Source organism: Apteryx mantelli, chromosome 3 (assembly GCF_036417845.1).
Source record: "Apteryx mantelli isolate bAptMan1 chromosome 3, bAptMan1.hap1, whole genome shotgun sequence".
Lineage (NCBI taxonomy): Eukaryota > Metazoa > Chordata > Aves > Apterygiformes > Apterygidae > Apteryx > Apteryx mantelli.
The window spans coordinates 44,283,856-44,306,677 of NC_089980.1; the positions used below are offsets into that span (position 1 = coordinate 44,283,856).

Genomic DNA, 22,822 nt, shown 5'->3' on the forward strand with positions numbered 1-22,822 from the left:
AGGAAGGAAAAGATGGGAGCTGCCTCTGTGCTGAGCATGCCGGGCAGGGCTGTGCGGGCCATGGGCTGCGCAGGCAGGATTCGCTCTCCAGGCAGTGACTTTTCCCCCCTGGTCCACTGAGCTCCCAGGGCAGGGAAAAGAGGCCCAGGCACCATGTGGGATTAGCTGGGCTGGATACATGCACAGGGAAACTGCAGGACAAAGCTTCCTTGTGAGAAAGGCCAGGCAGCTCAGACCACATCCCTGTGCAGGACTGAACCCAAGCTGCAGGAGCCCCCCTTCGCCTTTGAAGCCACCACCACCCCCCTTAGCAAGGGCCATCTTGCAGAGCCCCCTCCTTCTCTGCTGGCAGTGCAGGTGTGGGCCCCCAGCAGTGGCAGTGCTGGAGGAATATGCTCGCAGACTAAGCATTTGTTTGTTTTTTAATAAAAATAACAACCCCCTCAACCCTGCTTGTGCTGCGTGTAGGAGGGATGCCTGGGGATCCAGCTGAATCAGCGGCAGGGAGAGCCACCACCAGCTTGGCGAGGGCAAGGAGAGTGCCCCTGCCTGCTGGGAAGGGGCCCGCGGGGCAGACAAGGGGCTCAGCGCCTGGCTGAGGAAGGCAGCGGCCGTGGCTGGGAGTGAGGAGCCCCCTGGGGCTGTGCTGAAGCAGAGCCGCTTGCTACAGCGTCTCTCCCCCTCGTAGTGCTGGGTGCCCCAAGGCGACGGCGAGCGGTGAGGGCTGGTGCTGGGAGGAGAGACTTTACTAAGGTTGCACCTGAAGCAGGCCTGAGAGGAGGAAAAGGGGCAGGCTTTTGCTTTTCTCCTCCTTGTCTGGGGCTCACTCCTTCTTCCCAAAGAACTTCTTGAAGACGGATTTGTTCTTGGGACGAGGAGGGCCCTGGGTCTTCTCCCCCAGCACCTCCCGTGGGCTTCCCGGCCTGGCTACAAAGGAGTGGCAGCGTGTCCTGGGCATGGCTGGCGCTTGCTCCCCGATGTATAGTGTGATGGAGTAGCTGCTCCCGGCCTCCACGGGATCCTTGGGCACAGCTATGGGTGTGATCTTCTGGTAGGTGGCTGCAAGAGAGGGAGCAGTGAGCAGGAAGGCCGAGGCATGAGCTGGGGTCTGCCAGCTCACCCAGGGACCTCTCTGAGCTGGGCACGCGTGCAGGGCTCAGGGCGCTGGAGTCCGGGCTGCAAGGACGCAGGCACCAGGATGGCATCAGAGACAGCATTGCACCCTGTCCTGAGCACACCCTTCTTGCTCGCAGCGGTGGCTGTGGGGACAGGGGCATTGGTGCCACCTCCTGGCAGTGACAGTGAAACCAGGGTCTCGCCCAGGGAAGCCAGCTCACCACCTGTAATACCTGTGGGGCTGAGCAGGGCTGCCTGACAGCATGCTTCAACCCCACACAAAGAGGCTGCACAGGAGATGGCTCCCAGTGGGATGGGTGCCAGTGACCGGCACGACTGGAGCAGATGCATGACTGACACTTGCGGGGAGCAGTCCAGGTGCAAGTGAAACACATCCTCCTGGCTCAGCATAAAGGCCACCCGGGCAGGGTGTCTCATGGGAACTCCAGAAAGCCAGAGCTTCCTCAGCCCAGATTTATCCCACGTGCTAACATAGCCTCAGCAGAAGTTGGGCCAGGACTGCCAGCAGGCAGCCCAAGCATGTAATGTCCCTTCTTCATGGACACAGAGCCCTGAGCCGTCAGCTTCCAGCTCCCCATGCTACCCCCTTCTCCAGCCTCCTCCTCCTTGCCAGGCTATGAGACCTCATGGGCTGCCCCTTACGCCAGGAGAGGAGGGGGGACGCCAGGTCAGGCAGCAGGCACATGGATTTACCATGCTGCATGAGGCAGCTGCTGCAGTACCAGGCAGCAGCCAGCGCACACCCCTCCAGCAGAACCCCCAGACATGATGCTCCTCCAGCCGCAGCTCCCACCCAGGGATGTGGGTCCCAGCTGGCCATCAGCTCATAGCTTGGGCTGGCCGATGGCTCCCAGGACTGGGCTGCAGGACGGCCTGTGTGCTGAGCAGACAAGTGATAGAGCAGAAGGGCACAGTGACCATTGGGCAAGGCTGCCCCATGCACGCATGCATATAGTCTCACACAGATGTACCTGAGGTGAACGAGTAGGACCTCCTCTTGTTGGCCACCAGTCCGTAGTCATCTTCTGGGCAGCTCTTGTCCCATGACCCAGGGGACCCACTGGGTGACCACTGGTGCTCCCTGTGCCCAACTGCGTGGCCGGCAGCTCCACAAACATCCTCTGAAGCAGAACAGAGACATGTCAAGGAGGAGCTGAGACAAGTGAGGCAGGCGAACACATGCTCAGATGGCTCTAAAAGTAGGTTGCCTTGGCCCAAACCCAACATGTTCTGCAGATCCTGCCACTGCACTATGACACAAGGCAAGGTCACCATGGGACACCCTTATATCAGCCTCAGAAGGTGCTGGAAAACTTACACGGAGGCCTGGTTATCCTGGTAACTCCCAGGCAGTGAAGGGAGGTAACTTCTGTGAACCAGTCAAAAGACCTCCCTGTCCATCCCCCTTCCCCATTCCTGGGCAAAGGACCAAGGGACTACTGGCTCAGACACCACCAAATTCAAGACTGACCTATAACACTACAAATTTCCCTCTACCCCTCTCTGGGCTGGGGAGAAGAGTCAGGGAATAGCAGACTGTCCTGTTCGGCTCCTCTCCCCCCACTCCCCAGCACTGAATTCACTTGCTTACATCCTACCCACCCTGCCTGAGGATGCACTGGCACAGGCACAGGACGCCACAGTGGGCCTGCCTGTCTACCATGGACCCCCCCAGACAGGAGCAGAGCAACGGAAAGATCACCTAATAACCCTGTATTCGTGTAGTGAGTACGGGAGACTCCATGGGCCCTGTGGCCAGGAGGCCCATGGGGCAGGAAAGTCACCTGCTGAGGATGCTGCCACATCTGCTGCGCCATCCTGGCTCCCAAAAGGCAGGTGCAGCCTGGCATTTGAGCAGGGTAGCACCACGATCTCTTGGCTCTTGGCAGTCATGGCCTGAGGGTGACCCTGAAGGTGGGAGCTTCCAGGCCCAGGGACCTTGCTGAAACTCAAAAATAGCAGAGATTTACCAAATCAGACTGGTCTGCAGAAGATCTGCTTGCTGCAGGCTGAGGAAGGCAGCTTGGACAGAGTTTTGGTCAAGAGGCTGAGGTGAGGAAGTAGCTAATGCCCACTTTCGGCACTCTGACCCCTCTGGGAGCAGAAGGGTGCACAGCAGCACCCTTATTACTATGGTGTTGACCACAAAATATGATAAGAGGAGACTGGCTTGCACCAGGAAGTGTGGGATATCATCATAACAAGGAGACTTGGCTCTGGTCAAACTGAGACCTGGCTAGCCTGCTCCTGGCTACTCACCCCCCAGCAGAGCTGGTGCTCTCGACACTCTGTGCTGCTGCCTGGAAGTAATCCACTTCGGGGAAACCTGGGGGAAAAGCAAACAACCCATTGGAGGGCAAGAGAGAAATGCTGCATCATTGGACAGTGCTGGAAGCAGCAGGACCACCCCACAGAGCCAGCCCGGGCTCTGGCTCCCTGCCCGACCGGCTGAACCATGGGGGTGCCCAGACTGCAGAGCTGGCTCCTCTGACCTCTAGTTCTAGGGCCTGCTGTTGCTCACACAAACCAACCTAGCATTTCATTACAGCGCCTGAGCCCCCTCGGTTAATGGTTATAGCAGAGGGAAGGCCTCAGTCTTGCAGATCTTCTTGCCTGGAAGGCAGGCAAGGGGCTTCCAGGCTCCACAAAAGAGACAGAGAAACAAGGGGCATGGGAAGACCAAGGCCCAATTATAATTTTCCTGACACTGCTTTTATGCTGCTGAGACTCCACTGATATCAGTTGTGTTATTCCTGATTTATAACTGTGTATGTGGTGTGAAAACAAAGCCTCCAAATCCTGCCTGGCAAAGAACTGCAGTTCCCAAGGCAGGTTAGAAGACTGCATAAATCAGAGGCAGTGCTGTATTTCTTCTCTTCTGATCCCACATGCATCAGAGAGTTCAGAACAGGCTACATGCACATAGTGAGCATGTGAAGATGACAGCAGAGTTGTACTCCCACCCCAGCTCTGCCTCTGCCCCTCACTCCTGCCGTGCAGCCCCTGCCAGCCCAGCCCATGCCCCATGTGCCCCACTGGGACCCTGCATGTCCCCCCTGCCCGTGACCGGAGGCTGCTCACCTGAGTTCTGCTGCAGCTTGGAGACCCACTCATTCATGAGCAGCTGGGACGGGGCCCTCAGAAGATACTCAGAGCCATCCCGTAGCCTGAGGGAAGAACAGCAAGTCAGCAACAAGGAAAATGTGGGTTGCAGACATCACAGCCCCCACCAGCCTTGGAAAAAAGGGAAGCAGATGAGAAAGAAAGATATCATGATCCAGACACTGGGACCCCTCCATTCTCTGAGCTGGCCCTTGCTGGAGGTACCTACGTAACAGCAACGCACAGCCAGGTTTAACACACTTGCCTGAGCAGTGTAAAAGACCTTGGGGCTGCTTCTTCTCTAGGGAGTGCTGCAGCTGTAAAGTTTCCCACCCCCCTGGTGTCATGGGCTGGAGTTACTCACTGTAGCCTGAAGCAGTTGGTCTTTTTGGTGTACTCTGTGTCTGAGGTGCAGACCGCCCCAGAGAGGTTCAGGGGAAGGGCCACCACGGAGCTCTGCAGCACGGAGAACAGCAAAAGCAACAGTGGGGTTTGCTGGCTCCCCTTTCCAGAGCTGGCATAGACACAGGTGAGGGAGCCCCCTGGTAGCCCCCCGGCCGCACCGCTCCCCCCAGCCAGCCCCCTCCTGGCCCCAGAAGGGCCAGCTGGGCTCCCCAAGGCTGAAGGCATGGGAGAAGCAGGGAGAACGAATAAAGGACCCAAGTCTGCTTGGCTCCAGGCCTGGACGCTGCTGCCTTCCCCATCCTGCACCTGCTCCGTTCCTGCTGTGTCGCCCACCCCATGGTACCTTAAGGCTGTCCCTCCGGTCCTGGTAGAAGCACAGCGTCTGCCTCATCAGCACTGCATGGAACAGGCTCCAGGCACGGCAGGTTGCCTATGGGACACAAACAGATGCCGGTGGTGAGGCAGGGCCCTGCCAGGTGAAGGTGCCTTTTTGCAGCAGAAGCCTATAATTATGCAGTGGTGGGAGCTGCCAGGGGACATCTGCCCCATCCCAGTCTGAGCAGTCCCATCGCCAGCCCGGCACCATCTCCCTGCAGTGGCAGGATGGACAGAGGCACTCAGGAGCAGCACGCCCAGGCGCCCCCCTTAGGGTTGTCCACACATGCCAGGGCAGCCCTGACTCTCCCAAAACCCTTCTTCTAGCCACTGCTAATCCCACATCCCATGCTGGTTGGAAGCATCAGCCAGGGAGTTTTGGCACAACTGTCCCCCTTTTGGGGCCATTCAGGCCAACACCTCCTTTTCACTACCCCCCCCTCCAGCCTCAGATTTACTGCTCAAGGTTTGGGAAAAGAGAAGCAGTCTGCTGCCAGTCAAAACACTCCTCAGACCCCTGTAAGCTGTGATCCCGGTGAGGCCAGCAACTGTGTAATGTTGGTGCAAGTAGCATCTCTGGTTTCAGTCCCTCCTTAAAACTTGAAAAGCCTTTGGGCCCCTGGGAGACCAGGCAAAGGTGCTGCATGCACCCTTCCAGCAGTCATGTCTCCCCCGCAATGGGTGAGCAATGATGTCCCCAGCAGCTCTGCTGTGACATGGTACTGCTGCTCAGGAGGGCTGGGCAGGAGCAGAGACTATGAGAAGCTCCCCACTGAGGGCCAGTATCTTGAAGGGCTTTGAGCTTTGTGCTGAGGATACTGACCTCTGTTGCCTTCCCTGGAAAGCGCTCCTGTGTTTGGGAATGCAACAGTGACAGCCTTGTTGGTGCAATGACAAGTGACATTGGCAGGGGTGTAAGCTAGGGATGCCCATATCAGGTCGGATGAAGTCCTTTCCAGGTGACATTTCTGCAATTCTGTGTGTGCTAGAGATAACGTATCTCTGCCCCCATGGCCTGGTGGCAGCCAGCTCCCAGGAGCTGTTGGCTTGGCTGAATTGTGCTTTTTTTTTTTTTTGGGGGGGGGGGGAAACACTGTTGTTTTGCCTTTGCAGGCTGGAGTCTGGCTGGCCAGCCAAGGGGAAAGTTCATTTTAAGTCAGTCTCCTCATTGGACAGCTGATTACCTGGGGTACAGGCCTGGCTGCCATGGCCCCTGTGCCCAGCTGCTCCCAGGAGGCTGCCCACCGGCAGCCCCCACACTCACACGTCACATATGTCCCTGCGCCCCAGGGCGTAAAGGAGCCACGCAGCCGTGATCCTACCTTTCTACCTCCTGTCTGCAGCACGTGCTTCCTCTCCAGTGTCCCCTCCATCATCTGAAACTCCATTTTACCGGAGGGAGCCTGCAAGGAGACAGAAGATGAGCAAAGCAGCCCTGGGCTAATGGTAACAGCTCAGCCCTGGGAACCGCAGAGTCTTTCTGACCTGTTGGTAACCTCAGCCCTGCCACCGTTGCCGGAGGTGTCCCTCGGCCTCAAAAGCAGTGTGTGCAATGGGGGGTACCTGCCTCCCAAACCCAAGTGCAGGCACACACAGCCCTTGTGCTGCTCAGAGGATGAGCTCGTGACTCCCTCTTGCGTGGGACCGTGCAGCAGCCCGTGGTCACGGCACTGCTGCCCATGGTGGAGCGGGTGCTGGCAGTGTGGAGAAGCCACCAAGGGCCAGCGGCGCTATCTGAGGGCCATCCCAGCTATTACAGCCGATTCAGGGGCCGGGCTGAGGCTCCCCAAGCACCTCCCAGCTTGTTGCATGCGTCCCAGGGCACTGTGGCTCAGCGGGATCTGTGCCAGGCAGCAGAAATCCCGCTGCCTGGCCCTGCCATTCACATGGGGTTTGGGCAGCTATCTGACCCCCAGCAAGAGCGTGTCCAGCCCATGGCTCTGACCTTGCTGCCCTCTCGCTCCTCATCCTGATGTCGATCCCGTGTGCTGGGGCTCTCCGCCCATGCTGCGGACATGGACCGCCCCGTGCCATGGGGCGCCTCCGTGCAGGGAAGGGCTGCCCCACACCTGCTCGGGCTGCCACTGCCCTTGTGCCTGTCACTGGGGCCCTTTTCTCCAGCTGGGCTGTGGAGCAGCTGGGCAGAGGTGGGAAGGGTGAACTTGGCCACCAGCATGTTATTAGTTGCCGAGAGGATCAGGGGCCCGCCGGCAATGTCAGGGCTCTGTAGGCTGCCTGTCCCGCTGACCGGCATGGGTCGGGCGCTGCTCTCTGCCCGTGGGCTCGGCACCGTCTGCTCTTTTGCTTGGTCCCAGATGGCCTGCAGCTCCTCCTCCTCCTCCTCAAACAGCCTGTGGGCCGGGTGGCAGATCTCCGCCGGGCCCATGGTCTCAGGGCTGCGCTGCCGGCAGCCCAGCTCACAGGCGAACATGGAGAGCTGGGGGGTGGCTCGGGGGCCCCGGTTGGTGGCAGGAGGGGAGTCCGGGCCCCCACCGGACAGTCCCGCTAGGACTTCCTCGCCGGACTTCCCGCTGCCGGCGGGCCGCTCCGGCCGGGCAATGCCAGTGGCAGCACCCGCCCTGGTGGCCAGGGCGGTGGGAGAGGACCTGAGCTCAACGCAAGCAGCTTCCCGCAGCCTGGCCTTGCAGCCGGCTGCTCTCTCAGCTCCCGCAGTGCCGGAGCTGCCATCCCGGCCCAGCCTGGCTGCCAGCTCGTCCCACTCCTGGCCGACCTGCTTGTGCAGCACGCTGATGCGGGACAGTCGGTTCAGCCGGAAGTCCAGCAAATCTTCATCGGCGCTGCCGGGGCTCTTCCGCTCCTCCATGGTGCGGCAGGCCACCTCCAAGCCCCGTGCTTTCTGCCGGCTGTAGCTAGGGTTGAAGCTCACCTCTTCGAACCATGTTCCTCGCTCGCCCTTGGGGGGCTTCCCCAGGCCTTTGCCTGGCCCCTGGGGACTGTGTCCATGCACATCCTCCTTCTGCTGTCCAGGCCCGCTTGCTCCTGCAGCCTCCAACCGCTTTGCCCCCCTGCCCTGCCTCTTCTCCTTCCCCTCTGCCTCCTCCTGCCGTGCCACCACCGCGGTGCCTCGGAGGCAGCCCAGGACGGCCAAGTCCTTGGGCAGCTCCAGGCTGAGGACAGACCCGAGCGAGAGGTGGGGGCAGGTGTTTTTTGACCCGGCAGTGGGCTGCACGGCACTGGGCCCCCCGCCATGGTGGGGGAGGCTGGGTTTGGGGTCCCCGGGGGCAGCCCCGCACTCTGCGTCAATGTCCCGCACCAGCGGGTTCTTCACGTAGAGCAGCAGCTCCTCGAGCTGGGGGCCGGGCGTCCCCGGTGCCGCCTTCCTCCGGCCGCACTTCAAAGGCCACGTGTTGCTGGGGCCATGCCTCTCCTCGGGCAGGGGCTGCAGGGAGCTGGGGCCCATGATGCCCTGCAGCGTCAGCAGCCGCGCATGCTCAGCCTTCACCTTCTCCTTCCTCTGCAGGCTGTTGAAGATGGAGCTGGGGCCGGCCTTGGGCAGGGTGTGGGAGGCCACAGTGGCCACGGCGCTTGATGCCAGAGGGCGGCACACTGCGGCAGGTGCTTGCTTTGCTGGCTGCACCACGGCAGAGGTTTTCCAGGCCCCTTCTCCATAGCACTCCTCCATATGCAAAGAGGCGCAGGCCTGGGGACACAGCGAAGGGGAGAGGGGTGAGCTCCTTGCCAGGGGAGCCCCAGCTGTAGGCACCGCAACACAGGCCAGCCCTCGCTCACCCCACGCTGAGAGCCCTCTCCCCACACGGCAGCTGGGGGAGTGAGGAGTCGGGGGGCCAGACAGCCCCTGTCACGCTCCAAAACCGCTCGCCCTCGGCACTGGCACTGCTTCCAGCGCTGGGAGCTGCACAGCCTCGTCCTCAGCACCCAAGGGCTGCTCCCACCTCAGCACATGGTGGGAAGAGGCAGGAAGGGGGCACCCTGCTCATGTTACAGAGCCCCCCAGGTGTGTACCACTGCCCTGTCGTAAGGGGGCTGCCTACACTACAGAGCTCTCCTCCCTCACTTCTGCCCTCTAAGGGGCTACTTCTTGGGGTCTACAGAGATAGCGGTCACTGCGGTATGCTTGCAGCCACCTGTATGTGCCACCAGGCAGCAGCGCTGGGTGAATGCAAGGGCAGAGCATGTCCCTTTCCATTCTCTACACTCTCCTTTCCCATGAACATTGTCTCTGGACCTTCCCACTGCAGTCTCAGCCTCTCTTCTGGGTTTCTGTGGCTGCAAGGATGAAAGCAAATAACTTTGCCTGGCAGAGCTGGAACTGCATTTCCCTGTATACCCTAGGCTGCATGGTGCCTGTCACCCCAGGCCCTTCTGGTGGCTCTTCAGTCCTTCACCCTGCTGCAAGGCCCTCTGGCCTCTCTGGCACCTTCCCCACTACCCCTTCTTGGCAGCTCTGGCCTCTTCCCTTGGTCACCCAGCCTGGCTGTATGCAGGGAGGGCCCAGCACTGTTGGCATCAGGAGTTCCTCGCAAACAGCCCTTTGCGCAGGGTTCAGAGCAACAAGTGGATCCTGCATGGCTGCAGAGCCCCGGCAAAACGCCAGGCTCCCAGCGCTGGGGTTGCAAGCCTCGCACATACATCCCAGAGCAAGCTCCCCTCCCAACACACGCACACTCACATGCAAATGGCTGGCTCTGTGGCCCATTCACCCTTGCCCCCTTCACTCAGCTGCACAAGGGACTGCTCCTGCCTTCCTGCAACTAGAACGAGACCCTCCCACTGCACCTCCCACAGCCACCAAAACCACTTACCCCCAGGGCCAAACTGTGGCCAGACCCCTCCAGCCGAGACCGCTCTTTGCATGCCCCAGCTCCCACACTCTGGACCCCAGGGCACCAGCAGTATTTCCCTCTCCGCAAGGTGGCCCATTGCCATGTCTGCACCCACTGGCCCTGCCAGGGGGAAAGCTGACCCCAGGTGGCCTGCCAGGGCAGGGAATAGCACTGCAGAGAGGGCAAGGCAGGATGGCCAGGTGGGTTAGTAGCAGGCAGGTTCATGCCATGCAGCCGCTTTGCTCCCCATGCAGCCTCTCCGGGACGTTACCTCTTCCATGGACTGGTGAGACGGCTTTCTCTTTCGCTTTAAACTACCCCAAGTATTTCCTAAAAGCCCCTGGCAATGCTTCCAAAAGGTTTTACAGCTTGAGGGTTTAGTGGCAGGGAGCTGAGCATGGGGAGAGAGAGACACAAAGAGAGTTGAGGGAAGAGCGAGGGTGGCCAGCTACATAGAGGAGAGAGCAGGCAAAGAAGGTGCTACAAGCCAGTGCTTAGCCCTCAGGAATCACCCGACATCCAACAGAGCCAAAGGTCCCTCTCATCTTTCTGCTATGGCCTGGACAGCTCGCTTGGAAACGGCCTAGATGGATCCCACCCATGGGAGCAATCTGGGAGCCTACATGCACTACACAGCTGCAGCCACCCTGTTTGCCTGCCACGTGAGGACGTCTGCATTGGGACGCAGCTCCCCATGGCAGCTCCAGAGAGCCACGGCAGTGGCCAGGCCCAAGGTGGGCACGGGGAGCTTCCGCGTGGCCCTGTTGACGCCACGGCCGCTGCACAGCCTCACGTACCATCTGTGGAGCCTCCTCCCCGGGCCGTTCTCCGCTCAACACCAGCTGTGGCTGCTTCTTCTCTCCCTTCTTGCTGATGCTCAGGATCAAGTTGACTGTCCCCCCCAGGCTGCCAGCCCCCCGTGGCGGCAGCAACATCATGGAGGTCTCGGAGGGATCCCAGATGAGACCCTCCTCCTCAGGGGGTCCCGCACCATGGGGCGCCGAGCTGCTGGGCTCCGGTCCCAACAGGGCATCCAAGAGGGGTGACACTGCAGGGGAGATGGCTGTTTCCTCCAGCACCTGCGGCTGCAGCTCTAATTCTTGCATAGATTCGGGCAGAGAGGAGGGTGCAAACCCTTTCAGGCTAAGGATGCTCTCTGCATGGGGCTGAATGCATAGGACTTGCTGCTCCTGGGAAGCAAGACAAGAGAAGGAATGTGGAGACTGGAGAAGAGGACTGCTCCAGGGTCCCCAAGCACTCTTCGAGGCTCACAGCCCCTGCTCATGCTCCCAGAGAGGCTCGGGGAGGAAAACAGTGGCACAGAGATTGCCCAGGCTCCCCCTTGGAGGCAGGAAGCCCAGGCCAGCAGCTCAGGTGCTTTCTCTGGGCAGTCTTCCCTGCCTGCCCTGTCTGAACCTGAGAGTATTGGGGGTGTCACCCCCAAGGTGTGACATGTCCCTCCCCTACTTCCATGTCACCTACTCCATTAGATCACAGACAGATCCTCCCTCTTCCCTCATGGTCGTGATGCAGCCAGGTACTCACCTGGCCGGTGGAGGACGCACCCAAGGGACTTTCATGGTTCTTTCTGTCTTCCTGCTTGCTCCCAGGGTCCCACTGGTGTTTCTGCGCTCGCCAACGTACCAGCACCCAGCCCAGCATGCTCTGCAGCTCCTCCATGCGCTCCTTTATCTGAGGGGAGGAGAGATGCCAGGCAGTCCGCAAGGACACCCTGCTCAGACCCTCAGCCTGGGCTCAGGGACACAGACCCTACCAAGACAACTCCTACCAGGAATGGTTCAGGAGGTGTTGGGACCAGGACTCAGTCAGTTGCACCCAGTACCAGTTGAAACACATTTCCAACCTTCTCCCAGCCGCAGGGTGACCCTGCCACCTGAGCCCTCAGCAGATATAGGGGAAGTGTGACTGGCTCTGGCCAGCTTGTTGGGGCTTTGTGTCCACAGCTTTCTCTCTCCTCCAGGGACCAGTCCCAGAGGGTTTCAGTGAGGTGCTGAGAAATGGCTCCCTGTCACTGTAAGGGGCCCAGGCTCCCTTCTACTTACCGTCTCGCTCAGATAGTGCTCCTCAGACACCAACGTATGCCCCACTGCCGCCAGTTCCTCAAACTCCTTGAACTTGCCTTCAATCTTCCTCTCCAGTTCCTCACACTGAGTGTCCAAAAGGCCATGGCTGCCTGGGCTTTCTGAGAAGATCTGAGCCCGTGTGTCCTCTGTCCAGGAGCTGAGAGCACAGGAAGGCCAGGTGTAATAATAATCCAGCTCATTCTCAGCCCTACAGGATCCCAGGCAAGCAATTCCCAACCAGCCTCAGGCTGAGCCCTTGTCTTCCAGGGGGACGTGGCTCCCCACTAGTACCAAGCACTCCTAAAGCTGCCCTTCAGCTGCGGCGGCTGTGCAGGATCCCAGGCCCTCCCTGCCATTCCCTCCTGCGGCTGAGCTGAGAACAGAGCTGCGAGTGCGCAAGGGGTGTTGAGATGTGTTACCTTTACGGACATGTTGTCTGTATGAACCCTGATACTTTTAATAAGGACTTGGCTTTTACTAGAAGTGGCCCCCGCTTTCCAGGCTGAGCTTTCCAAGCTGCACGGTGCCCTTGGTAAAGAAGGCTGCTATTTGCCAGAATCTGGTGCAAAGCAAGCAGGCTTCCCCCAGTAAAGGCAGTCACCATCTCAGTCGTCCACCTTGATCACCCAGCTCTCCAGTCTGAAAATAGGAACTGGGAGCAGGGCAGAGAAAGGGGACATGAAGGGTAAAAACCTAACAGGAGTGAAATACAGGAGGAGGGGACAGGTGAATGCCAGGAAAAGACAGCAAAGGGAAAAGTGAATGCAGCTGGATGGGGGCACTGCAAAGCTGTCAGGGCAAAGGCTGGGCTGGGTGAGAGGGGTCAGCTGGGAGCACAGTCCCCATGGGGACATTGCAGGCAGGCTCAGGAGTACAGGGGTTGTGTGTTTGCATGTGTGTGTAGGAGAGCATGTTGAAGCACTGATCTCCTTTGGCATAGCAGCTGGAAATCATCAGAAAATTCTGCTGCAGTTATCATTTATCTTCTGCCTGCTGTCACAGTCTTTAAGATAGCTTGGTGATGTGGTGGCCCATAGTAGGTGTGGGCCCTGCAGCAGGCTGTTTTGTCTGCGCAGTCCCAACGCACCCCTTCATTTCAGATTACAAACGGTCCCTGACTGGTTTCCACTCCACCATCTGCTCACAGACTTGTGAACAGCCCAAACTCTGGGAACGCCACAGCCTCACCAGCTCCCCCCTCAGAGTAGCACCGCAAAGGCAACTCCAACTGCTCGTCACCACTTACATCATGGCTAAATAATCCTTGAAGAACTGCCGCAGCCGGCCAGCCTGTTGCACGTGGGCCTTGTTCTCCCTTAGCAGCTTCTGCAGTCCTTCCCAGGCCTGCCGGGCTCCCTGCACCTCTGGGCTGACAGTACACATCCGAGCAGGGCAGAGCTTTTCCAAGCGGGCAGCAGCCCTCTCCAGCTCCTCCAGCTGCCCCTGCAGGGTCTCTGACACAGCAGACTAAGATCACAAGGCAAAAAAGGTTAGGACACTTAGAGTGATGTGGCAAGGGACACCTGACTCCTTTTCCTATCCTGCCCTAGGACACACTTTACCTGCTGATCAAGACACATCCAACCCATCCCATTTCCTTCTGCACAATAAGGTCATAGAAAGCACTAACCCTTTGTGGCAAGACTCCCCTGTGCCCCAGGATGCAGGGGATGGAAAGAGCATGCTGGAGGGGAACTCAGGGCTACTGTGGGGCACAGGGGGTCCAGGCTGTGGGGAGCAGGAAAAGCCACGCTCCATGGGGATGATGGGCAACATGAAGGGCTACAGGAGCGCAGAGGAACTTGATTTCTCCACACCAGCCTGCTCTGCCTGTATGAGTCACCTCCCTGCCGATGGAAAGATGAGCGAGGTGTTGGCAGCCTGGCGCTGGCACACGGGAGCTGACGCAATCCCTCTCCCCTTCCTTGGCCCAGGCCGGCAGAGGGGAGTGGGGCCAGGCTCGGCTCGGCTGGAAAATTCCAGCCCAGCCCTCTGCAGCGGGCCAAAGCTTACGACACCTGGGTCCCTGGGGGCCAGTACCTCCCCAGGACAGCCCCATCCAGCCGGGACATTTCCACACCATGTCTTCTGCCATGCGCTGAGTGGGCAGGGCGCCTCCCAATTCCCCAGTCTCACCTCCATCTCCCGCTGCCGGCTCAGCAAGCCGTGAAGCCCCTGGAGATCCTTCTCACTCTTCACCACAGCAAAACCACTCTCCGCTTGGGCAGTGTCTCGAGCCAGGGCTTCGGCTCTGCATCGGATGGCCTCCAAGCATGGGCACACCTCTGCCAGCTGAATGTGTGGGAGGAGAAAGATGAGCCCCAAGGTGGGAGCCCCGGTGCCACAGCTCGTGCTCCTCAGCCTCATCGTGCAGCCTGTGCCTGGCACAGCCACAGGGCAATCTGCTGCAGGGCACGGAGCACCAGCCACAGCAGGGATGAGGTACTCTCCTTGCGCAGAGCGGGCCCTTGGCTGTCCTGGCTCTCTTGCGTCCCACTGGGACAGACCCAGCTGTGCTCCCCGTTCCAGCTAGGAGGCATGGCCAGCCTTGGACAAGCCACCCAGATCGCATTCCCAGATCCAGCCCCTACCAGGTGCTCCAGGCTCTCCATCTCCGCTGCCGCCTCCATGACACGCTCTCGCTCCTTCACTGCATCATTCAGCATCTCCACAGCCTCCTGCAGCTGTCCCAAGGGGCTGCTCATGTCCTCGCTGCTTGGTGGCTGCCTGGCTGGGGCCAAGAGCAGGGGCAAAGACCCCTGCGAGCCGCAATGCCCACTTCCTGGCTGAAGCCAACAGAGACACCAGGCGTGAGGGAGATGGGGAGCAACTGCCTAGAATGGGCTGGAGGGGGGACCCGTGGGGCCATAAATCGGCCCTCAGGTTGGTCCTGGCTGCTATGTGCTGATGGCAGCGGTACCAGACCCAAGTGCCTGCTGCAGTAAGGCGAGGGGAACCCCGAGAGGCAAATGGGCAGTGCCAGGCAATGCTGAGGGGTGCAGGCCCCAGCCCTGAGGCTCACCAGAGGGGGTCGGTGCCGGCTCCGCGCCTCCTCCTCCTCTTGCACATTCTGCAGGAACTTGGAGAGCACCAGGGAGTCACGCAGGTCCGCAGCCCGACGCTGCAGGGCTGTCTGCACACGCGCCAGCCTGCCGGGGCACAGGCGTCACCCAAGTCTCACTCGGGTGCTGGGACTGCGCAGCCACCCCTCACAGGGAGCATCCTCCTCCTCCCTGCCCTCTGCCAAGGCCCAAGGGGGATGAGAGAGGAGGGAGCCTCCCCCAGGACTCACTTTTCCTCCACCATCTCCACCTTCCTCCGCATCTTTCTTGCCGCCTCATGCTCCATGGCAGGCTCATCTGCCACCTCCTCCCGCAGGGCCTGGAGTCTGAGGCCACAGACCAGGAGCTGCCTCTCCAGCTGCCCCATCTCTTCCAGGTCCCTGCGCAGCTCTGCGGGGCTTCTCATGGTGGCCGGTTCTGAGAGCGACTTGGCCACGGCTTGCAGCCACCGCTCAGCCTGGTCCAGCTCCCCCACCAGCCTCAGGGCCTGCAGGGACAGCACGGAGGTGGGACTGACTCCATCAGCCTGACTCTGAGCCAAGGGAGGCAGGAGCCATGCTTGAGGCCAAGCATGGGGCAGGGCCCCATGGCAGGGTGCCTGGGGCACCAGCAGCTCCTACTCTGCTGTTCGGAGTGGCATGCAGGCCACAAGGCTATTGCCAGGCCAGCTAGAGATGTTGCTGCCGATCCCATGGATCCTGTCCCCATGGGCACCAACCCCACTCGCTGATCCAAGTGGAGGTCAGGCCAGGTCTACACCCCCTTTGGCCAGGAGGACCAGAAGATGCAGGGGGCAAAGCCATCCCCAGTAGCCTGGTGTGATGGAGAGGTCTCTCCATGTCCATCCCCAAGCCCCGCTCTGGCACTGCCTCCACGTACCTTATCGATTTCCCTCAGCACAGCCCCGTTCTCCTGGTGCTTCCTCTGCAAGTCCTCCCAGAGCTCCCCCAGCTCCTGCAGCATGGCCTCCGCCTGTGGACTCCCCCGGGCCCCTGCGCCCAGCAGCTTCTGCCCTTCCTAGAAGGAACGGATGGGTGTTACAACCAGCCCTGCTGGGTATCCCTCTTCCCGCCCTGCACTGGAGGGGGCTCACCAGGAGCACAGCCTCGATGCTGGAGCTGTTGTCCAGGATCTCTTGCTGCAGCACGACCTGCTGCATCTGCACTGTCTCCAGGCTCTCAGTATCCTCCATTGGACTCAGGTGGACACTGGGACCCACATTCTCCTTGAGCCGGGACATGGCCTGCCGAGGAGCAGGGAAGACACTGTGCATTAGTGCCCGGATCAGGGATGGGTGCGCATGTGCAAGCGTGTATGCACATAAGCAGAGGGAGGGTTGGGAAAGGGGATCCCCTGACACTGGGTCCCCTGGACAGGCTGGGAGTGAATGGGAAGTGGCAGGGGGATGCGCCTTGACTCTTGGGGAGACGTTACCACATTTGCAGCCTGGCAGAAGTCCTGCACCTGCGCCTCTGGCTCCTGGCTGCCCCACTCAGCCTCCGGGTGTCCCACCATCCTCCTCCTCCTGTGGGAATAAGGAAGGTCAGGCTCTCCCTTTGCCCAGGGACCCCTTTCTTCAGGATTTTCCAGAGGGAAGAGGGGCTGGGACCTGCCACAAAGGTTTCCCAGTTCAGAGCCCCTTTCTGTCCTCACAGCTAGCCTTCATCCCTGCCCTTTAGGGGCCGTGCAATAGGCCTGGGAACAGATCTTTATAACCGAGGAACAAGCTGGGTCCCAGCGAGTGCCCCTTGCTTCCGCCACCCTTCCCCAAGGTCACAGCTCTCCCCTCTGCCCCTGCTCCTGGCAGCAGCCACCAGGAGCTGGTACCTCTTGCTGTCGCCTCCGGGAGGGGGTTGCCCGGCTGTGGGACAGCCAGGGCTGCTCTCCTCGCCTCTCGCATGCTCCGCCATGCTCCTTCCAACGTCCTTCTGCACCTACAGCACAAAGGCCCTGAATCCTCCTTTGTCCAGCCCAAAACATGCTTCTCTTTGATCCAGGCTTGGCACTTGTTGCCTCCCATGAGCAGTGGGGGCAGGTCAAGGGACTGACTGCTTTGGGTTTGGTGCAGAGGGTATGATGGGTCACTGAGCCACGGTGGAGTGCTTGGGGTGTGCTTTGGCCAGCAGCCGAATACTTTCCCCCCACAAGTTCCCCCGTGTTTCTAAGCAGAGGCCAAGCCGCCATACTCACTGTGCTCCCAGGACCTCTTTTCTGCTTGTCTCCTGCTTCCTTGCCCACTGCCCCATGGCTGCTACCATCTCCTCGGGACTCATGGTTCAGAGCAGCAGCTTCACCCCCTGAGAAGCTGCTTGCTAGAGCCAGCACTGGAGACTTCTCGTTCCTGGAAAAGGGGCAGAAAAGGGATGTGAGGGAGGCCCAGGGGAGCAGTGGATGGAGAAAAGAGACCTAAGCTGAGCTGGTCCGCCAGAGAGCCTGCCAAGAACTAAATGCTAACCCAGGTTTTTCCCCAAGCCTCTGGCTCCAGTATTGGGATTTCTAGCACAGTCAATGGCAGAGACGTGGGAACAACTTTTCCTGTGGGTCAGTTTTCCTGGTGGCCTGGCCAACTTGGAGCTGCGTGAATGGGAGCCTAGAAAGATGGCATTTGCTTCCTGTGATAAATCAGCAGGCAGAGACCACTGCAGGGCGTGTTGGCCCTTCCACCTACTTCCTCCAACCAGCCACCCCTGCTTTTCATGCATGCAGCCCCTCCTGTAGCAGAGAGAGCCAGACCATCCCTTTCAGTGCATTTATGAGAAAATTGAGCCAAGCAACAAGGTGGGGAGGTGCCCTCTAAGGTCAGGGAGCTGGCAACGTGACTAAGTCCAGACTCCTGAACTACACTTTAAACATAAGCTCTTCTTCTCAGCCTTGTCGGGAATCAGAAGTGGCTGCCCACTTCCACTTTGAACTTTGCAGGGAGCAGGGTTTGGACCCCAGGGCTCCTGCCAGGCTGTGTCCTACCTCAGTGCCTGCTGGAGCTGGGCCCAGCTTTCCTTGACGTCTCGGTGCTTGTGGGTGACTCGTGCTGTCAGGCTGGGCTGAAGGCTGAGGAGCTGGGACACAGTCACATCCAGCATCTGGAGGGGTGAGAGCGGCCTGGTGAGGGATGAGCCACATGTGGCAGCAGTGCCGAGTCTGTGACAGCAACACACTGCCAGCTATCCAGGAGCAAGAGAAGCAGTGGGAGCAGGGCTTGCCTCCCCAGTTCCCTGGCATTCCCAGCACTCACCATCACCTGGCTGGCCATGTCTCTGATGTCCCGATCCCGACCTGGCTCGGCCTCCCCTTGCTTCCCCATGCTGCAGACTCTCCTCCACTGCAAGAAGAAGCTGCAGTCAGTGGTGAAGAGAGGCCAGGCCCTGACCTCAGCGCCAGTATTCACATGTCGCTCCAGGAGAGAGGCACACCACAGAGCCATGTTTGCTGCTCTGGCTCCCCATCCCACGCTGGGTTCCAGCCCCCAGCTCTCCCTGACTTCGGTCCTCAGCAGCCTCCATGCAGGGGATGAGAGCTACATCCTCTCCACCCAGCCCTCGCTCTGGACATGCAGTAACTCAGCATGAGGCTGTGCAGTTCAGGGCTGACCTTGGCCTGCATGCTCAGTACCTTGGTGTGGATGGCCCCAAGAAGGGCATCTGCTTGCTGGAGGAAGGCAGCTACCTCCAAGGCCAGCTGCAGAGCCTCATGATGCTCCTTCAGGGTCCCCTGGAGCCGCAGCCACCTGCATGGGTAAATGGGAAGAGGTCAAGGCAGCCTGTGCCACAACATTGGCCGTTTCTGCAGAAAGCTGTTCAGAGGTGAGGAGAGGCAGGACAGGAGGCAGGAGATTTACGATGTCCTTCAGCTCCCTGTGCCTGGCTCTCCCCCTGCTCAGCTTGTATACCCTCCGCTCACATTTTGTTGAGGTGTTTGCGCTGGGCAGAGATGCTCCTGCTCTCACTTTTGCCTTGTTTCTCCAGCTTCTGGGCCAGGCTGTTCAACTCCTCATGTAGACTCTGGAACTGCTGCTCCTCCTGGCCCAAGCAGAGAGACAGAAACACCATCCCTCATCAGGGCCCGTCCTCCATCTGTCCCTCCTGCCACCCTCTCAGAGACCTCGCACTTGGGCCATGCCCCAGCATTGGGGTCCCAGGGCTGGTGGGGTTCAGGGTTCCTGGCATTATAGACTTTGGATAGGTTTTGGAGAGCATGTTGGTGGTTTTGGTGACCCAGTTCATCACAGTGGTTGGACAGGGCTGGGTATTACTGGGCCACCCACTGCCCATATACTGTAAGATCTCACTCCTGGGCAGGAGTGGGGAGATGGAGTGGGACCTGGGTGGGGAGACCAAGCTCTTCCCCCAGGAGCTGCCCCCTCCAGAAGCATCCCAAGAGCCTCTTACCTGTTTCAAGTTGAGGATGCGGCGGGTGAGCTGGATCTTGTCCAGGTTTTCCTGCAGGAGGGCCTCCAGAGAGGGTTTCTCCTCCTGGAACAGGGGAAGGGTGTGAGGAGGTGGCAAGAGCACAGGAGGACAGACACGGTGTCCCCCCTCTCCAGCCTAAGCCAAGCAGGGTGGCCAGGGCAATTATGGAGAGTAATTAAACCCGTCACTCCCACATTTCATTCCTGACTGACAGTCAAGAGCTTATGGGTAAGGATTAAAGGGCAGGCTAGCATGGGTGACACTGTTGTGGGTGTTTACTACAGGCCACCTGATCAGGATGAGGAAGTCGATGAGGCCTTCTACAGACAGCTGGAAGTAGCCTCACGATCCCAGGCCCTGGTTCTCATGGGGGACTTCAACCACCCCGATATCTGCTGGAAAGACAACACAGCTAGGCACAAACAGTCCCAGAGCTTCCTGCAGAGCATTGGTGACAACTTCTTGACACAGGTGGTGGAGGAGCCAACAAGGAGAGGTGTGCTGCTGGACCTCGTACTAACAAACAAAGAAGGACTGGTGGAAGATGTGAAGGTTGGGAGCAGCCTTGGCTGCAGTGACCATGAGATGGTGGAGTTCAGGGTCCTGCGAGGAGGCAGCAGGGCACCAAGTAGGATCGCAACCCTGGACTTCAGGAGAGCAAACTTTGGCCTCTTCAGGGACCTACTTGGAGGAATCCCATGGGTTAGGGCCCTAGAAGGAAGGGGGGTTCAAGAGAGCTGGTTAATATTCAAACATCACCTCCTCCAGGCTCAAGAGCGGTGCATCCCTATGAGTAGGAAGTCAAGCAAAGGAGGTAGGAGACCTGCATGGATGAGCAAGGAGCTCCTGGCAAAACTCAACCAGAAGAAGGAAGTATACAGAAAGTGGAAAGGGGGACAGGCCACTTGGGAGGAATATAGGAACGTTGTCAGAGTATGCAGGGATGTGACGAGGAAGGCTAAGGCCCATTTGGAATTAAATCTGGCTAGAGATGTCAAGGACAACAAGAAGGGCTTTTTCAAATACATCAGCAGCAAGAGGAAGACTAGGGAAAATGTGGGCCCTTTGCTGAATGGGGTGGGTGCCCTGGTGACGAAGGATGCAGAGAAGGCAGAGTTACTGAATGCCGCCTCTGCTTCAGTCTTTACTGCTCAGGCCAGCCCTCAGGAACCCCAGACCCTGGAGGCAAGAGAGGAAGTCTGGAGAAAGGAAGACTTTCCCTTGGTGGAGGAGGATCGGGTTAGAGATCATTTAAGCAAACTTGATACCCACAAATCCATGGGCGCTGATGGGATGCACCCACGAGTGCTGAGGGAGCTGGCGGATGTCATTGCTAAGCCACTCTCCATCATCTTTGAAAGGTCATGGAGGACAGGAGAGGTGCCTGAGGACTGGAAGAAAGCCAATGTCACCCCAGTCTTCAAAAAGGGCAAGAAGGAGGACCCAGGGAACCACAGGCCAGTCAGCCTCACCTCCATCCCTGGAAAGGTGATGGAGCAGCTCATCCTGGAGGCCATCTCCAAGCATGTGGAGGAAAAGAAGGTGATCAGGAGTAGTCAGCATGGCTTCACCAAGGGGAAATCATGCCTAACTAATCTGATAGCCTTCTATGATGGAATGACTGGCTGGGTAGATGAGGGGAGAGCAGTGGATGTTGTCTACCTTGACTTCAGCAAGGTTTTCGACACTGTCTCCCATAACATCCTCATAGGGAAGCTCAGGAAGTGTGGGCTAGATGAGTGGACAGTGAGGTGGATTGAGAACTGGCTGAATGGCAGAGCTCAGAGAGTTGTGATCAGTGGCACAGAGTCTAGTTGGAGGCCTGTAGCTAGCGGTGTCCCCCAGGGGCCAGTACTGGGTCCAGTCTTGTTCAACTTCTTCATCAATGACCTGGATGAAGGGACAGAGTGCACCCTCAGCAAGTTTGCTGACGATACCAAACTGGGAGGAGTGGCTGATACACCAGAGGGCTGTGCTGCCATTCAGAGAGACCTGGACAGGCTGGAGAGGTGGGTGGAGAGGAACCTCATGAAGTTCAACAAAGGGAAGTGCAGGGTCCTGCACCTGGGGAGGAATAACCCCAGTCACCAGTACAGGTTGGGGGCTGACCTGCTGGAAAGCAGCTCTGCGGAGAAGGACCTGGGAGTGCTGGTGGACATCAAGTTAAGCATGAGGCAGCAATGTGCCCTTGTGGCCAAGAAGGCCAATGGTATCCTGGGGTGCATCAGGAAGAGTGTTGCCAGCAGGTCGAGGGAGGTGATTCTCCCCCTCTGCTCAGCTCTGCTGAGGCCACATCTGGAGTACTGCGTCCAGTTCTGGGCTCCCCAGTACAAGAGGGATGTGGCACTACCGGAGCAAGTCCAGCGAAGGGCTACAAAGATGATTAGGGGACTGGAGCATCTCTCTTATGAGGAAAGGCTGAGAGAGCTGGGCCTGTTTAGCCTAGAGAAGAGAAGGCTGAGAGGAGATCTTATCAATGTGTACAAGTATGTGAAGGGAGGGTGTCGAGAGGATGGGACCAGACTCTTTTCAGTGGTGCCCAGCGACAGGACGCGAGGCAACGGGCACAGACTGAAACACAGACGCTTCCATCTGAACATGAGGAAAAACTTTTTCACTGTGAGGGTGACAGAGCACTGGAACAGGTTGCCCAGAGAGGTGGTGGAGTCTCCTTCTCTGGAGATATTCAAAACGCGCCTGGATGCAATCCTGTGCAATGTGCTCTAGGTGACCCTGCTTGAGCAGGAGGGTTGGACTAGATGATCTCCAGAGGTCCCTTCCAACCTCAGTGATTCTGTGATTCTGTGATTCTGTGACAGGATGATCACAGGTGCCACAAGTCCCTTCCTTATGCCTCTGTGTCTCCTTCTACCCCAGGGATAATACACTGAGCAGTGTCACCGCCTGCAAGAGAGCAGGGACCTGGATCTCGTAGAGGATCAGATATGCACCACATCTACAAGCAGGAGCATGAAGCTACAAGGTTTAAACACATTACTTTCTGCTGGAGCCCAAGATCCCTCTTCCATGGCCTTTCCCAAGGAACTGACGCCTGCTCCTGGGCTATGCAGCACAGGGCCTCGGGGACATGGCAGGTGGCCAGGCTGCTTACAGTACACACAGGGAGCAGCAGAAGGCCCTGTCCATCCCGGCCAACCCTGACCCAGCTGGGCTCTCGGCACACTGTACCTTCTGCCTGATCCACGCTTCCAGCCGCTCGGCCTTCCTGGTGAAGTCCTGCAGGCTCCGCAGCCCGCCCAGGGCTCTGCTCTGGCTGGCGGCCATCTGCCGGAGGAGCTGCCACTGCTCCCGCAGGGCCAGCAGCTGCCGCCGCACCGTCTCGGCGGTGGGGCTCGGCCAGCCCATCAGCTGCTCACCCATCTGTGGGGGCAAGGGACCCACTCAGGGGCAGGCACTGCCCCGGGGGCCCTGGCCCGCCAGGGAGG

The 22,822-nt window shown here is 59.1% G+C and overlaps 1 protein-coding gene across 2 annotated transcripts in view; it reads right to left on the bottom strand.

Moving 5' to 3' along the window:
- Window positions 1–404: 404 nt before the first annotated feature.
- LOC106485437 (spectrin beta chain, non-erythrocytic 1-like) overlaps window positions 405–22,822 on the bottom strand; it is a 29,896-nt gene continuing 7,478 nt past the window's right edge. The window contains exons 4-31 of one of the 2 annotated variants that reach the window (XM_013943774.2): window positions 22,566–22,757; window positions 19,356–19,439; window positions 18,868–18,986; window positions 18,580–18,694; window positions 18,203–18,289; window positions 17,935–18,050; window positions 17,161–17,311; window positions 16,798–16,904; window positions 16,405–16,495; window positions 16,064–16,213; window positions 15,850–15,987; window positions 15,201–15,457; window positions 14,931–15,057; window positions 14,500–14,694; window positions 14,045–14,200; window positions 13,155–13,375; window positions 11,888–12,065; window positions 11,370–11,516; window positions 10,622–11,014; window positions 6,965–8,680; window positions 6,342–6,422; window positions 4,988–5,074; window positions 4,604–4,695; window positions 4,219–4,304; window positions 3,397–3,463; window positions 2,922–3,079; window positions 2,109–2,258; window positions 405–1,059 (exon numbers count right to left, since the gene is read on the bottom strand). In XM_013943774.2, coding sequence (XP_013799228.2) covers window positions 824–1,059; window positions 2,109–2,258; window positions 2,922–3,079; window positions 3,397–3,463; window positions 4,219–4,304; window positions 4,604–4,695; window positions 4,988–5,074; window positions 6,342–6,422; window positions 6,965–8,680; window positions 10,622–11,014; window positions 11,370–11,516; window positions 11,888–12,065; window positions 13,155–13,375; window positions 14,045–14,200; window positions 14,500–14,694; window positions 14,931–15,057; window positions 15,201–15,457; window positions 15,850–15,987; window positions 16,064–16,213; window positions 16,405–16,495; window positions 16,798–16,904; window positions 17,161–17,311; window positions 17,935–18,050; window positions 18,203–18,289; window positions 18,580–18,694; window positions 18,868–18,986; window positions 19,356–19,439; window positions 22,566–22,757 — 5,697 coding nt within the window. In that variant the 3' untranslated portion in view covers window positions 405–823. Of the gene's footprint in view, window positions 1,060–2,108; window positions 2,259–2,921; window positions 3,086–3,396; window positions 3,464–4,218; window positions 4,305–4,603; window positions 4,696–4,987; window positions 5,075–6,341; window positions 6,423–6,964; window positions 8,681–10,621; window positions 11,015–11,369; window positions 11,517–11,887; window positions 12,066–13,154; window positions 13,376–14,044; window positions 14,201–14,499; window positions 14,695–14,930; window positions 15,058–15,200; window positions 15,458–15,849; window positions 15,988–16,063; window positions 16,214–16,404; window positions 16,496–16,797; window positions 16,905–17,160; window positions 17,312–17,934; window positions 18,051–18,202; window positions 18,290–18,579; window positions 18,695–18,867; window positions 18,987–19,355; window positions 19,440–22,565; window positions 22,758–22,822 lie in introns of both variants that reach the window. The other variant, XM_067293215.1, reaches the window with a different exon arrangement.